Below are 13,221 nucleotides of genomic sequence, written 5' to 3'. Positions count from 1 at the left end.
GCAGCCCGCAGTAGTAGCGCCACCACCCCTCCGCTGTTCCCGTGACCTTGCTCTCCTGGTTCTCCCCTTCCCGGCTCTTCCTCGGGTTCCTGTGCCGGTTCTTTCTTGTTTTCTCCACTTCTAAGTGTTGGTGTGCCCCTTGGCTTTGGGTTTATAAATGGTTCTTTGGGAGTAGTTCAGCCTCTTCACACACAGTTGCATGATTCATAGATTGAAGCAGGTTCCATCAGAGTTTTTCTCAGTAGCACTGTGTTAGTCTTCCTTTAGTTGGTCTATATATCAAAGCAGTAAATTCTAGTTCTTTTCAAATGCTGATAATTCAGAGTGTTTATCAGTCCCTCTGAGCTGAGATTCCGCTGCGCACACACTGCCGGCTCTTAGAGACTGCTCTGTGCCCGTGTGTTCCTTCTTCCCCTCTCCTCTCTGTGGCACCGCCATGCGTATGGTGTCCCACAAAATAAACGCACTTTCCTGTTTTCAAGTGAATTGAGTTATATGTACACACTGAACACCATCTGTTTATATTTTCGTTTTGTAGTAAAAGTAAAAATAGGGGGTGATCTCTTACCCTGCTCTCCGCTTGCTTAGCATGGTCATCCTTACATTTGATCGAGGCTTACCTTTGGATTTCTAGATAAGTCTTGTGTTTTTAAACTCATATCACTTTAAAAATCTGTTTTTAAAAATCTGAAGCACAAAATTACATTTAAAAGTTACCTGTTTTATAGGAAATGAGGCAACATGATGTACAGGAACTGAATCGAATTCTCTTTAGTGCTTTGGAAACTTCTTTAGTTGGGACCTCCGGCCATGACCTCATCAATCGTCTATATCACGGAACCATTGTTAACCAGATTGTTTGTAAAGAATGTAAGAATGTCAGTGAAAAGCAGGTGAATATGCAAGAGTATTTTAGTAATAAGTTAAATCATAAATTATAATTCATGTAATTAAATCTGTGATCTATACCACATGAGGATTAATGTGTTTATTACTAGAAATAACTTTATCAGTTTTTTTCTTGTACTCTAGCTACACCCAGATTATAAATTTATAATCCAAATTTCTCCATGTAAACTGAAAGAAGTAGATATCTTAAGATGTAGCTTTAATCTTTTATTTAGTACTCTAATATATAGAAAGTAGATTTGGGGGGTGTTTACAAGTAGGGACCAGTGACCTTATGAGAAAAGCCAATTATCATCATGGTTGGTGGTTGGAATATTATAAAGAAAGTTACTTAGAGAAGTAATAAAAATAGAGAATACTGAGGAATGTTTAAATTGACAATTAGATCTGTAATTAAATATTGGATTTAGTTTATTGATACCCCTTAGAAAGTTCATTTGTATGTGTGTGCTTAGGTTTAAATATTATTTATATAAAGCTATTATAATCCTGTTTAAACTAGTGTAACCTTCAATTCTGTGTCATAACAGAGATTGCCCATTTCATCTAATTGGAAATTTGCTCATGTAAATATAATAATCACTACTTGCGCTACAAATCTTATATAGCAAATGATTTCATCACTGAACAGTTGTCCTTTAATAAAAATATTTTCTTATGGCAAGAATTATAGGAAGTTTCTGTATTTGACTATATGAGTAGAATAATTAAATGCCATTTTCTAAATGTTGCATTAATTGCTTTTTTGGAATATATATGTATATATATTTCTATTTTTTATGAAAGTGTTGGGCATAAAGAAGGCTTTTTGGCCCTTATTGCCTATGCTAATAGAAGGTTTGGCCAGCCTAGTTTGGAAATATTAAGATGTTGTATGTCTTTGGGTTATGGTATGATTGACCAGTATAATGTAATGATTCACAAAGTAATTTCAAAACATAACATATATGAAGGCACGTTATAAATTACAGACATTAACTTTTCACATATTTATATTATAAATCATATATGAATGTTACTTTTATTACTTTAGATTTCCACCTTGAACTAATTAATTAGTGCTATTATTTTACAATCCCCATAATCCCTTAAGGTAATGCTATTGCACAAACATACACACAAAATTATAAATGTGCTTTAAACTTGTCAAATTGTAAACGTTTATTACTAGAAATATGTTGTAATTCAAATGTACTTTTAGTAGAATTGGTAGACTCGCATTTTGCAAAATACACTCTTAATTTTTTAAAAAATACCTTTGTATCCTGGCTCAAAATAATGTTTTTCCTAAACCAGCCCTAGCAGAAGAGGAGGAAGAAGAGTTTACATTAGAGAGTCCAACCCTGGCCTTGCCATGCCAGCCTAGAGACTAAGACAGCACTAATAACCCTGCACGTATACTCTTCTCAATTCATGTATTAAATGGTTTGTCTTATTTCCTGATAAAATAGGTTTCGTTGTATCTACAGTGAACTCGTAAACTGGTTCCTGATATATTTTAAGCTAAGTTATAGTTTGGTTTAGAAAGAATAATTTATTGTTATGAATTTCACAGTATCTAATCAGGAGATCTATACCTTCATATATAGAAAAAATATATGTGTTTTAGAAAAAAATATATCTGATTATTCCCAGTGTATGTATGAATTGGTGATGTGTTTGTGAACCTCTGTGGAATTGTTTTTTCAATGTTCTATTCATGTGTATTTCAGGAAGACTTCTTAGATCTCACAGTAGCGGTCAGAAATGTATCAGGTTTGGGAGATGCACTCTGGGACATGTATGTGGAAGAGGAAGTTTTTGACTCTGACAACTTGTACCACTGCGGGACTTGTGACAGGCTGGTTAAAGCAGCAAAGGTAAAGATAGATCCCTGCTTTTTCTAAGGGTGCCTGCTCAGTGTTTGGTAGCAGGAAGGTCCGTCAAGGGAAGTCAACTTGTATGAAGTGTCTTGAAGATATACATGAAGCTCTTAATCAGTACTAAGGATTGAAAAGATATTTACATTTTATATATATATATATGTATTTTAATTTTTTACAGTAAAGAATTTTTTTTAAGCTTTCAACCCAGCAGTTCTCTCAGCTTCTTTTTCTCACAGGGAAAAATTATTTGTACCTCAGTGTTTCTTAAATAAACCTTTTTTTTTTTTTGCAAGTTACCATTATGAAGAATGCAATACATTTTTATTTCTGCCAACCAGGAAGCTTGTTGAGCTTTCCTTTTTTTGGTCTACCACTATACAAATGGCTTTCTTTATTTGCACATTTGCAGTTATTTTACAGTATTGATGTGTGTATATTTCTTCCCTGACTAGCAAATCCAATATGGCCTTTCCTCCTCCCCCAGTTGGAAGTACGTAACTTGCTAATTACAGGGCTTGACAGAGCGTGCCAGGGTTTCTCTTTGTACAACAGAGCAAAATACAGGAAAAAAAGGAGGATAAGATTTAAGCAAGTGATTTCTTTTGCAACGTGGCATCAACTCAGCTGTTGTTATTATCTGCAGTAGGAACTATTTCACTGCTGGCAGATGATATGACAGGCTATTCATTAGCGTGATAACCTTGAACTCAATTGAACCGATGGTTATTGAGCCCTGACTTAAAGAAATACCACTAAAGATGTATCTTTGCAGTTACTCTGTTAAGACAGAGTGTTAGCACTATTCCTAGAGCTGACAATATTGAATTTTCCAACAAAGAAAATGAGGGTTGATTTAGATAGCACACAACATTGATTTGGATCCTGGAGATATAGGTGAAAATGTAATTAAAAACAATAAACCCCATGCCTGTAGCTTTCACAATAGGATTTGAAACCAGGATGAATTTTATATTGTTTAATATTTATTTCCATCTAGCCTTTGCCCCTTTATGAAAACCAAAGAGAGGTTTATTTTTTGCTTATTTATTTTGTATTTCCTCTTTAGTGTTACAACTACAACCTAATAAAATAAATATAAAATTCAGAGGATGAAGCATCTTGGAAAGACACTTAAACACATTCTTAGTTTTGGTTGACCTTAATTTGCACATTAGTAAAATAAGAACCTTTTGTTAAACAAAAGCAATTCTTGTGTGCACCTTTTCTATCATTGGTTTAATTCTTTTTCAATGGAATTTTTTTGATCTTGATACTTTAAAAATTGCCTTCTAGTTGCATTAGATTTATTGCATTCTAAGGTTAGGCTTGGTTGCATTACCTAAATTAATGCAGATCATCTTGTTCTGAGCAGTCTTTCTTTCCTCAGCCACATTATAGCTGAGTTACTCACTTTTTTTAGATGTTTTTTTTTTTGAGCTAGTTTGAAAATCTGCCATGTTGTTAGGTTGCTGTATTTTCATTTAACTTTTCTTTTCACCCACTATATTTGTAGAATTGTTTTAAATATATTTTTAGGAATGTTAGATGTTTATGATTATGGATAATTTTAAATATGGGGAAGGATTCTTTTTGCCTCCTCACATGCCTTTAGTGCAAGGGGATTGGGAAAAGCTGATGCCTTTTAAATAAAAAGTAGCTCAGTTTAGTGTTTTGTTTTAAAGCAAGGCATTAAAACAAAAAATATCTTATTATCTGCTTTTAAGAACTGTAAAACCCCAATCAGTGGATCTCAGCATTTGAAGAGTTAGAGTCCTTTTGAAAGTCTAGTGAAAGCTGTGGCTCTTCTCCCCAGAAAAATACATATACACATGCAATTTTCATATAATTTCAAGGGTTCACATCCATTGAAACATGTCCGCAGGTCACAGGTTAAGAGCTCCGGTTCTTCAGTAAATAAGAACTGTGTGTCTGCTAGGTAAAGTAGACACAGCGACCGAGGAGGAAGGTGAAAGGTGAAAGGCCAGGGCTCGGGCAGGAAAGAAGCACTATTAGAGGGGCTTCCCTGGTGGCGCAGTGGTTAAGAATCCACCTGCCAATGCAGGGGACACGGGTTCGAGCCCTGGGCTGGGAAGATCCCACATGCCGCGGAGCAACTAAGCCCGTGCAGCACAACTACTGAGCCTGTGCTCTAGAGCCTGCGAGCCACAACTACTGAGCCCATGTGTCACAACTACTGAAGCCGGCGCTCCTAGAGCCCGTGCTCCGCAACAAGAGAAGCCACTGCAATGAGAAGCCCGCGCACCGCAACGAAGAGTAGCCCCCGCTCACCGCAACTAGAGAAAGCCCGTGTGCAGCAACGAAGACCCAACGCAGCCAAAAATAAATAAACAAATAAATAAATAAATAAATTTTAAAAAAAAAAGCACTGTTAGAGGGGGAGCACACTCATCAGATAGCTTTGTTAGGATAGTGACATTAAAACATACGAATGGGTTGTGAATTTTTAGTTGTAAGCATAAGTGAGTGATGTCACCTTTAGCCCCATAAAATAGATGAGTTTATATCAAGAACTATATTGAATCCATGGTGATTAGTTTATGTGACTTAAGGACATATTTCTCTTAAAACTGTGTCATAGGTCACTTTTTTATATCTTAAGAAACATTATGTATTCTATATAATTCAGCTTTTAAAAATTAAAAATTTTTTCTTTTGACAGTCGGCCAAATTGCGTAAGCTGCCTCCCTTTCTCACTTTTTCATTATTAAGATTTAATTTTGATTTTGTGAAGTGTGAACGATACAAGGAAACAAGCTGTTATACGTTCCCTCTCCGGATCAATCTCAAGCCATTTTGTGAACAGGTTTGAACTATTTTGTTTTGAAATTCTTTCTTTTACCCTCTCAAGATTGAATCTTTTATTGACCTGATTTACAGTTGGCTGAGTGCAGAATCTCTCAGCCTTGGCACTGTTAACATTTAGAGTTGGATAATTCTCTGTTGTGGTGGGACGTGCCCTGTATTGTAGGATATTAAGCAACATCCCTGGCCTCTATCTACTAGATGACAGTAGCATCTCCCGCTTCTGCCCCCAGTAGTGACAAAAATGTCTTCGGACTTTGCCAAATGTCCGTGTCTCCAGCTGGGAGGGAAGGTGGGTAAAATTGCTCCCGGCTGAGAATCACGAGTTTATTACAGTTCTTTTGAATTTCCAAAGTATGGATTTGTTCCCAGTTCTTTTTACTAAACTCTCCTTGAAAAATCTTTGCGATGAAAACTTAAGAACAGAATTAGAAATGACCCTGCATTAGGAAAAATTACCATTCAGTAGTACATTCCTACTTGGATTTAGTTTACTTTAGATGCAAGAATGAATTACACATCTAGAAAGTGAACAAGAAATTGGAATGTCACTAGTGTAGATTTTGTAATCCTTAAGACACGGGAAAGAAAAAGTTTTAAAAACAAATTAATGACATAATCTACTTACTTTATAAGCTATTTAGAAATATTTTCTATGTGATTGTATACATGCCAGATCAGAGTGATGAGACTGATGCATTTCTTACTACAAATCATTCTTTATATGTTTAAGTCCAGAACATTTATTAGCCAGCTGTTGAATTTCTATGTATAAAAGTAATCTTTTTTCTAAATGGTCTAAAATTCAGGTGGGGCTTTCTCTACTTCAAGCCTAATTACTGAGCTTTTTGGTTTCGTTATTATATTAATTTCCATTCAGAGCTTCTAACGTGTTGGCCCTGAGCCTGTTACTGGCACACATAGAATAAACAGGTTTTCCAGAGTACTTCCCCTGCTCCTATTTGCTGCCTGAAAAAAAAAAATGTTTTTTTCAGAATAATTGAGTTAATTCTCTTTTTTCCTTCCCATCTTTATTGAGAAATTATCGACAGACGTCACTGTGTGAGTGTAATGTGTACAGGACGAGGGCTTGGTTTACACACGTTAGGAAACGATTCCCACAGTACGTTTCGTTAGCATCCGTCACCTCAGAGAAGAATTTTTGTCCTTTCATAAAAAGCAGTTTGTCATGCAGTTTGTCATGGGAGTTCCCTGGTGACCTAGTGGTTAGGATTCCTGGCTTTCACTGCCATGACCCGGGTTCAATCCCTGGTTGGGGAACTGAGATTCTGCAAGCTGTGTGGTGCAGCCAAAAAAAAAAAAAAAGTAGTTTGTCACATGATTTTGACATATGTTGAAATAACAAAACTGAAAAAAGCAAAACAGCACTTATCTAAGAAATTCACAATAATTTTACTTTCTGGTTTCTGTATTAATGAAAAAAATGATCATTTTGCACCTTTGTTTACATCTCTCTTGTTTTTTCCCTGAGCCAGACATGTTAAAAATGCTGCTTACTTAAAAAGTGCAGTTTAAGCAAATAAGTTCTTAAATAATTGGCACTCCCTCAAGTAGCATCCATATGCCAAGTATCTCTTAACCTAAAGTAGATTTTTTTAATGCCAGTGTAGGTGTTCATAATTACAGAGCATGTTACTTGTAGAAAAGATTGATCATAGAATTGGTAAATCAAGAAAGAACCTGTTTGTTCCACTAAACTGCCTCTAAAGGAAACCAGCTAGTATTCATAACTGCTAAATTCCTGTTATATGCAGAGGACTGAAGTGTCAGGAGGGGTGATCGATAGTAGATACAACTCTGACTTTGAGGTGCATGACAATCTAGTTAAAATATAGGACGAATTCAACTGCTAAAGAGCACATTTATAAAGCAGCATAATAGGTTTAATACAAGATGGTTTTTTCTTGCCAAAACTCTGATAGGGTAGTGTGTGTTTTGTTATCACATGGGGTTACATGATTTTAGCCAAATTACATAAAAATAGCATCTTGTTTGGAGATACATATATATATAATTATTATTTTTTTTTAATATTTATTTATTTGGCTATGTCAGGTCTTAGTTGTGGCTTGAGGGATCTTTTGTTGCGGTGTGCGGGCTTCTCTCTAGTTGTGGCACACGGGCTTAGTTGCCCCGTGGCATGTGGGATCTTAGTTCCCCAACCAGGGATCGAACCTGCTTCTCCTGCATTGATTGGAAGGTGGATTCTTAACCACTGGACCACCAGGGAAGTCCCTGGATATATGTTTTTATGTTTAACTCAGAGGCAGAATTTGGCACAGTGTGATTGGTATTAGATCAACGATAGATAATTTTCAGTCTAAGAATTAAGAATTTCAAAGCTGATTATTCAAATTTATCTTAATTTACCCTAAATAACAATAATAGTGAAGTTTCTTACTAACTTTAATAGTTGAAATTTTTTCCCCCTTTGGTTATGTATCTTCTTATTTTATGTAAACTATCAATGTTTGTGCTCTTTCTTGTAGAGTGAATTAGATGACTTGGAATATATGTATGACCTCTTCTCAGTTATTATACACAAAGGTGGTTGCTACGGAGGACATTATCATGTGTATATTAAAGATGTCGATCATTTGGGAAACTGGCAGTTTCAAGTAAGTATAGAAATTAGATTAAAAGTATTTTGCAACTTTTTCCTTTTCTAGTCCCATTATTTTGGTGAGGCTAATCTTTTGCCATTTATTATATATTCACTCTGTAGAAAACTTATAGACACTGAAAGTTAATACAGATAGAAGTTTACAGTTTTTGTTTCTAAATAATTTCACACTTACAGAAAAATAACCAGCATAGTACAAACACCTCCTGTATACTCTTCACCTAGGTTCTCCGGTTGTTAAACATCTTGCCACATTTGTGCAGGCACATCCTCTGTATACAGACACATGCACACACACACAGTTAACATCATTATCAGTGCTGACCACTAGAAATAAAGTTGAAGGCATTAGACCTCTTTACCCCTAAATAACTCAGTGTTTATCTCCTGAGAACCAGGACATTCTCTTACATAAGCGTAGGTCAAAATCAGGAACTTTAACACTGATATAATATTATTTATTATCTAATATATGTTTTATATTCGGATTTCACAGCGGCCTCATCCAAATCCTTTAGAGCGTTTTCTTCCCGACTCTAGTGTCAAGCCCAGGATCATGCATTAGATTTAGTTAGCATATGTCTTAAGTCTCCTTTAATCAGTAACCGTTCCTCAGCTTTTCTTTCATGGCACCAACCAAAGATTTTCCTCCTATATTGTCTTCTAAAACTTTTATAGTTTTGCCTTTTACAGTTGAAACTTCAGTCTTCCTGGAATGCTTTGCTGTGAATGTTGTGATGTTGTTTTTCCATCTGGGTACCCAGTTGCCCGTTACCATTTATTGAATGATCCATTCTTTCCCCACCAGTTTACAATGCTAGTTCTGTTATATCAATTGTTTTCTTACATTTGAGTCCACTTTGGGGCTCTGTATTCTGTTTTTTTTGTTGTTGTTATTCTTTTTTTCTATTCCTAGGCAAATACCACATTGTTAATTTCTGTAGCTTTATACTATGTTATGATAACTGGTAGGGCAAGTCTCCCTATGTGTTATTATTCTTCAGGAGTGTTTTGCCTGTCTTGGATTTTAATGCTTTTCTGAACATTTCTAGAATCACCTTGTCAATATTCTCACACATACACACATGTAAAAGTAGTGGCATTTTGTATCTACATGTGTAAACAGGATACATCTTTTTGGTTTTTAGAGCTTCTTTAATGTCTTCTAAAAAAGTTTCATAATTTTCTCTAGAAGAGAAAGCACTAATTGGGAATCTACTTCCAGTTATTTACAGTGGGAAAAATTATAATCTGTTACACACCAGCACCAAACTCTCAACCACTTTTCTAAAATGTAACTAAAACACTGGTAAGTTCCAACCCATCATGTTAGGATGTAGAATGCTTAAAACCTATCTTCAAGAGTGTCCGTTAATATCGTTGTGAATGAAAAATTGCTCCACATGTAGTAACGTGGCTTCTCTGAGTGCCAGCAGTATAGAAGATGCTGTGTTCCCTTTGTTGACATTCACTTTGCCTTTCAGAACATCTACCTGTGTTTCTGATGCTCTATCAGTTGTACTTAGAATGTACTGAGAGATAACGTATGTTTTGTAAAGTTTGGGTATTTAAAGTCTAGCTGTTCTAGTGGGAAAATGTTGATCAGGGAGGTGTTCTGTGGGGCTATGTCTATACTGTATTTTTTGGACTATTCGTGGCTGGTGTATTGAAGTACAGTTATCTTTAGTACATTGATTTTATAATCAACCATCTTGCTAAACCCTCTTATGTTGTAGACATTTTTGGAAAAAGACAGTTTTGTTTCACTCTTTCTAGGCCTTAACCTTCCATTTCTTTTATTTCTACAACTGGGTTTATCCAGTTCTGGGTTGAGAAAGCCACACAAGCACCTCTCAAATGCTTGTGCCATGTTTGCCAAGACCCTAGCTTGTTTGGGCACATGCCAGTCAGATGGAGTGAAGCACTTCTTATCCTCCTCTGGTCTAATTCTGCTCTCCATGTTTCCATCCTTCGTTGCTGATTCTTAACCTGTTGCCTTCCTTCACTCTGCTGTCGTACACTCGCAGGGTCCCGTAGTAGTGAACCTTACTCTCTAGGGCACCCCCAGCCCTTTCAAACAATTATTTTAACTTTATTTCATTCTCTCTAAAAGATGAAGTTGAAGCCTTTTATTAGATTCTCATAGAAACTTGCAAACAGGTCTAATAAATAGTTATGATGTTGTTCATTTATTTTTTTCTCTTTGCCTTTTCCACTGTAGTTCTTGGTTTTTTCCTTCCATTTATGCTTCCATTTGTGGCAGCCTTTTTTTCCGATGTTGCCCTGTCTCTCTTCAGCCTTAGAAAGTGCTCCTGCCCTCCATGTCAGTTCCGCTTCCGCCTCAGGAGTGTGCCTCTGCTTTCCTCCATGCTGGCTGCAGACATTTCTTCAATTTTGCTCAGCCATTGTCAGATTTCAGGCACTTCTCTAGCTGGTGGGATTTATCCTCAGTATTTTGAGGCATAAAATATTTATTTACAGTTTCCTATTTAAGTTTATCATTGACGTCATGCACAGAGGTAGCTTCACACTCTGTGGTGAGGTAGCGTGGCTCAAAAGTAATGATGCTTTTCTTCGTGTCTTCCTTTTGGTTTGTGCTTCCTTGAACTTCTCTGCAATTTTGTGTTCATTTCTTTGGAAATGATCAGCAGCGTCAGGCTCTTCTCCCGGTTCCATTACGTGACTCGAGAGGGCAGGCAGGCGTTCTTTCATTTGGTTTTGCCCTCTGCACTGCTTCTCTGGTCTTGAACCTCTGGTACTTTAGCGAGGTCTTCCTCGGGGCTTAAAGAACAATCAGAAGATTGCTTTCTGTTTGTGCTTGTGTATTTCCTTATTCACGGCCTCTATGAAGCATCCCTTTTTTTTTCTTTTTTTTTTTTTTTAATTCTGCTCTTTAAGAATCACGAGCTTTGTGGTGTTCACATAATGATGAGTGCTTTAAGAATTTCAACTTCAGTAGATACACCTGCTGGACACTGCTTGTCTCTCTACTACCATTATCCTGAGAGATCTCTTATGCCTAGAGACAAAGGATTCCAGATACTCTAAACATAGTCAGGTATTGTTTTTTCTGCTTATAGTTTAGCAGTTTCTTCTTCCCTTTCAAGGAGCTGTCTGCAAGGAACAAGTTTCATGACCAACCCCACATAATGTTCCCTGGGTGAAAGCCAACATCTCAGTCTCTCTCAGCCTAAGTAGAAGATGATCTCTTGCCTCTTGCCTGGAGGTCATTAACTATTCGAAATGTGGCTCTCGATCCGGTGTAAAGAGGAGCCTGACCTATGCCTTCCAAAGTGGGGTCTTTTGCTTCACTGATGGTTGACATCACTTCAGACATCATCTTGCACATTTGAGGATGTGGGACAAAGAAGCTTTACAGCAGCTCCCAGTAGGCAGCCCTGGGACTGGTGCCTCCTGGATGAGCCTGTCCCCACAAGGCCAAGGTCGGCCACTGGCAAGAGTGCAGGAGGACGAGGCCCAGCCCACGTGCCGCCTGCACCAGTGTGTCGCATCCTAGGCAATGCCGGCCTGCGTCTCCCCTCCTACCAGTTCTAAATCTCTTGTTCCTTAGCCATAAATGGCTTTAAATGTGTTAAACATACTATTTTATTATTCTCTGTCTGATAATGGCAATATCTGAAGACTTTGTGGGTCTTTGGATAGCTGCTGATTCTGTTTCCTTATGATTTTGTTATTTTAGACTGTGGGCTTGGTTGGCTGGTTGGTTTTTTAAGAACGCGGTGTAGGAGTAATTTGAAGCCTGAGTTAAAAGTACCTTCTTCCATGAAAGATGTGTATTTGTCTCTACCACATGCCTGGGGTCACCTCCAACCTTTAAATTTATTTTTATTTATTTATTTATTTATGGCTGTGTTGGGTCTTCATCTCTGTGCGAGGGCTTTCTCTAGTTGCAGCAAGCGGGGGCCACTCTTCATCGCGGTGCACGGGCCTCTCACTATTGCGGCCTCTCTTGTTGCGGAGCACAGGCTCCAGACGCGCAGGCTCAGTAATTGTGGCTCACGGGCCTAGTTGCTCCGTGGCATGTGGGATCTTCCCAGACCAGGGCTCGAACCCGCGTCCCCCGCACTGGCAGGCAGACTCTCAACCACTGCGCCACCAGGGAAGCCCCTGCCTCCAACCTTTAATACCTTTAAAATAAAATCTAGACTTGGTGGTTCTAGAGCCATACAACTAATGTGAATTTGGGCCACAAACCCACATGAAGACCTACTTGTGATTACAGATTATTAGAGGAAATGTTTTTCCACCTTCATCTAGTATCAAGGTCAAAACAAGCAAGTTTCTCATTGTCCTTTGTTATGGGGTGTTGTGGGGGTGTTGTGGGGGTGGTGTTGTGGGGTGGAGTTTTTGGTAGGTCATGCTTATATTGATAGCGTAGTCCTTTCAGGTTTCTAGCTTTCCGCTGGCATCTATCTTTGTGGTATAGTAAAAAATATATACTTGGTCCTTGTCCCAGGTCCCTGGCACAGAGCTCCTTGAAATTTCCTGAGTGATAGGCATGATGTCTTTTCTTGTTCATAATGAACCCCTTTCAGCCATACCTGAGTTTATGCTAATGAGGTTACCTGCAGGGCGAGGGCTGGTCAGCAGAGAAACCAACCACATGATTAGAGGGTTGGAACTTTCAGACCCACCCCCTCACCCAGGGAGGGACAGGGGCTGGAGATTGAGTTTGGTCACCAAGGGCCAGTGACTTAATCAATCATGCCTGCATAATGAAACTTTGATTAACACTCTGAAAGAAGAGGACTAAGGGAGCTTCTAGGTTGGTGAATACATCCATGTGCAGCGAGGGTGGCCACCCCAACTCCACGCGGACAGAGGCTTCTGCACTGGGGACCCTCCCCAGCCTTGCCCTGTGTACCTTCATCTGGCTGTTCATTTGTATCCTTTGTAATAAACTCTAGTCCTGAGTATAAGTTCCTAAGTTCTAGGAGCTGTTCCAGGAAATTATCAAAC

General features: G+C 38.0%; 1 protein-coding gene across 3 annotated transcripts in view; it reads left to right on the top strand.

Annotated features, from left to right (window-relative positions):
* The window catches only part of USP40 (ubiquitin specific peptidase 40), a 93,564-nt gene that overhangs the window by 8,423 nt on the left and 71,920 nt on the right, over nucleotides 1-13,221 (top strand). For all 3 annotated transcript variants that reach the window (XR_005020562.1, XM_036857414.1, XM_036857413.1), the window contains exons 5-8: nucleotides 729-893; nucleotides 2,622-2,768; nucleotides 5,455-5,598; nucleotides 8,108-8,236. Coding sequence is in view for 2 of the 3 variants with exons in the window: in XM_036857414.1 (XP_036713309.1) it covers nucleotides 729-893; nucleotides 2,622-2,768; nucleotides 5,455-5,598; nucleotides 8,108-8,236 (585 nt within the window). In the remaining variant the exon portion in view is untranslated. The remainder of the gene's footprint in view (nucleotides 1-728; nucleotides 894-2,621; nucleotides 2,769-5,454; nucleotides 5,599-8,107; nucleotides 8,237-13,221) is intronic.

Source organism: Balaenoptera musculus, chromosome 7, assembly GCF_009873245.2.
Source record: "Balaenoptera musculus isolate JJ_BM4_2016_0621 chromosome 7, mBalMus1.pri.v3, whole genome shotgun sequence".
Lineage (NCBI taxonomy): Eukaryota > Metazoa > Chordata > Mammalia > Artiodactyla > Balaenopteridae > Balaenoptera > Balaenoptera musculus.
Note: the sequence above shows the minus strand (reverse complement) of the source record. Positions and strands in the feature narration are given on the sequence as shown.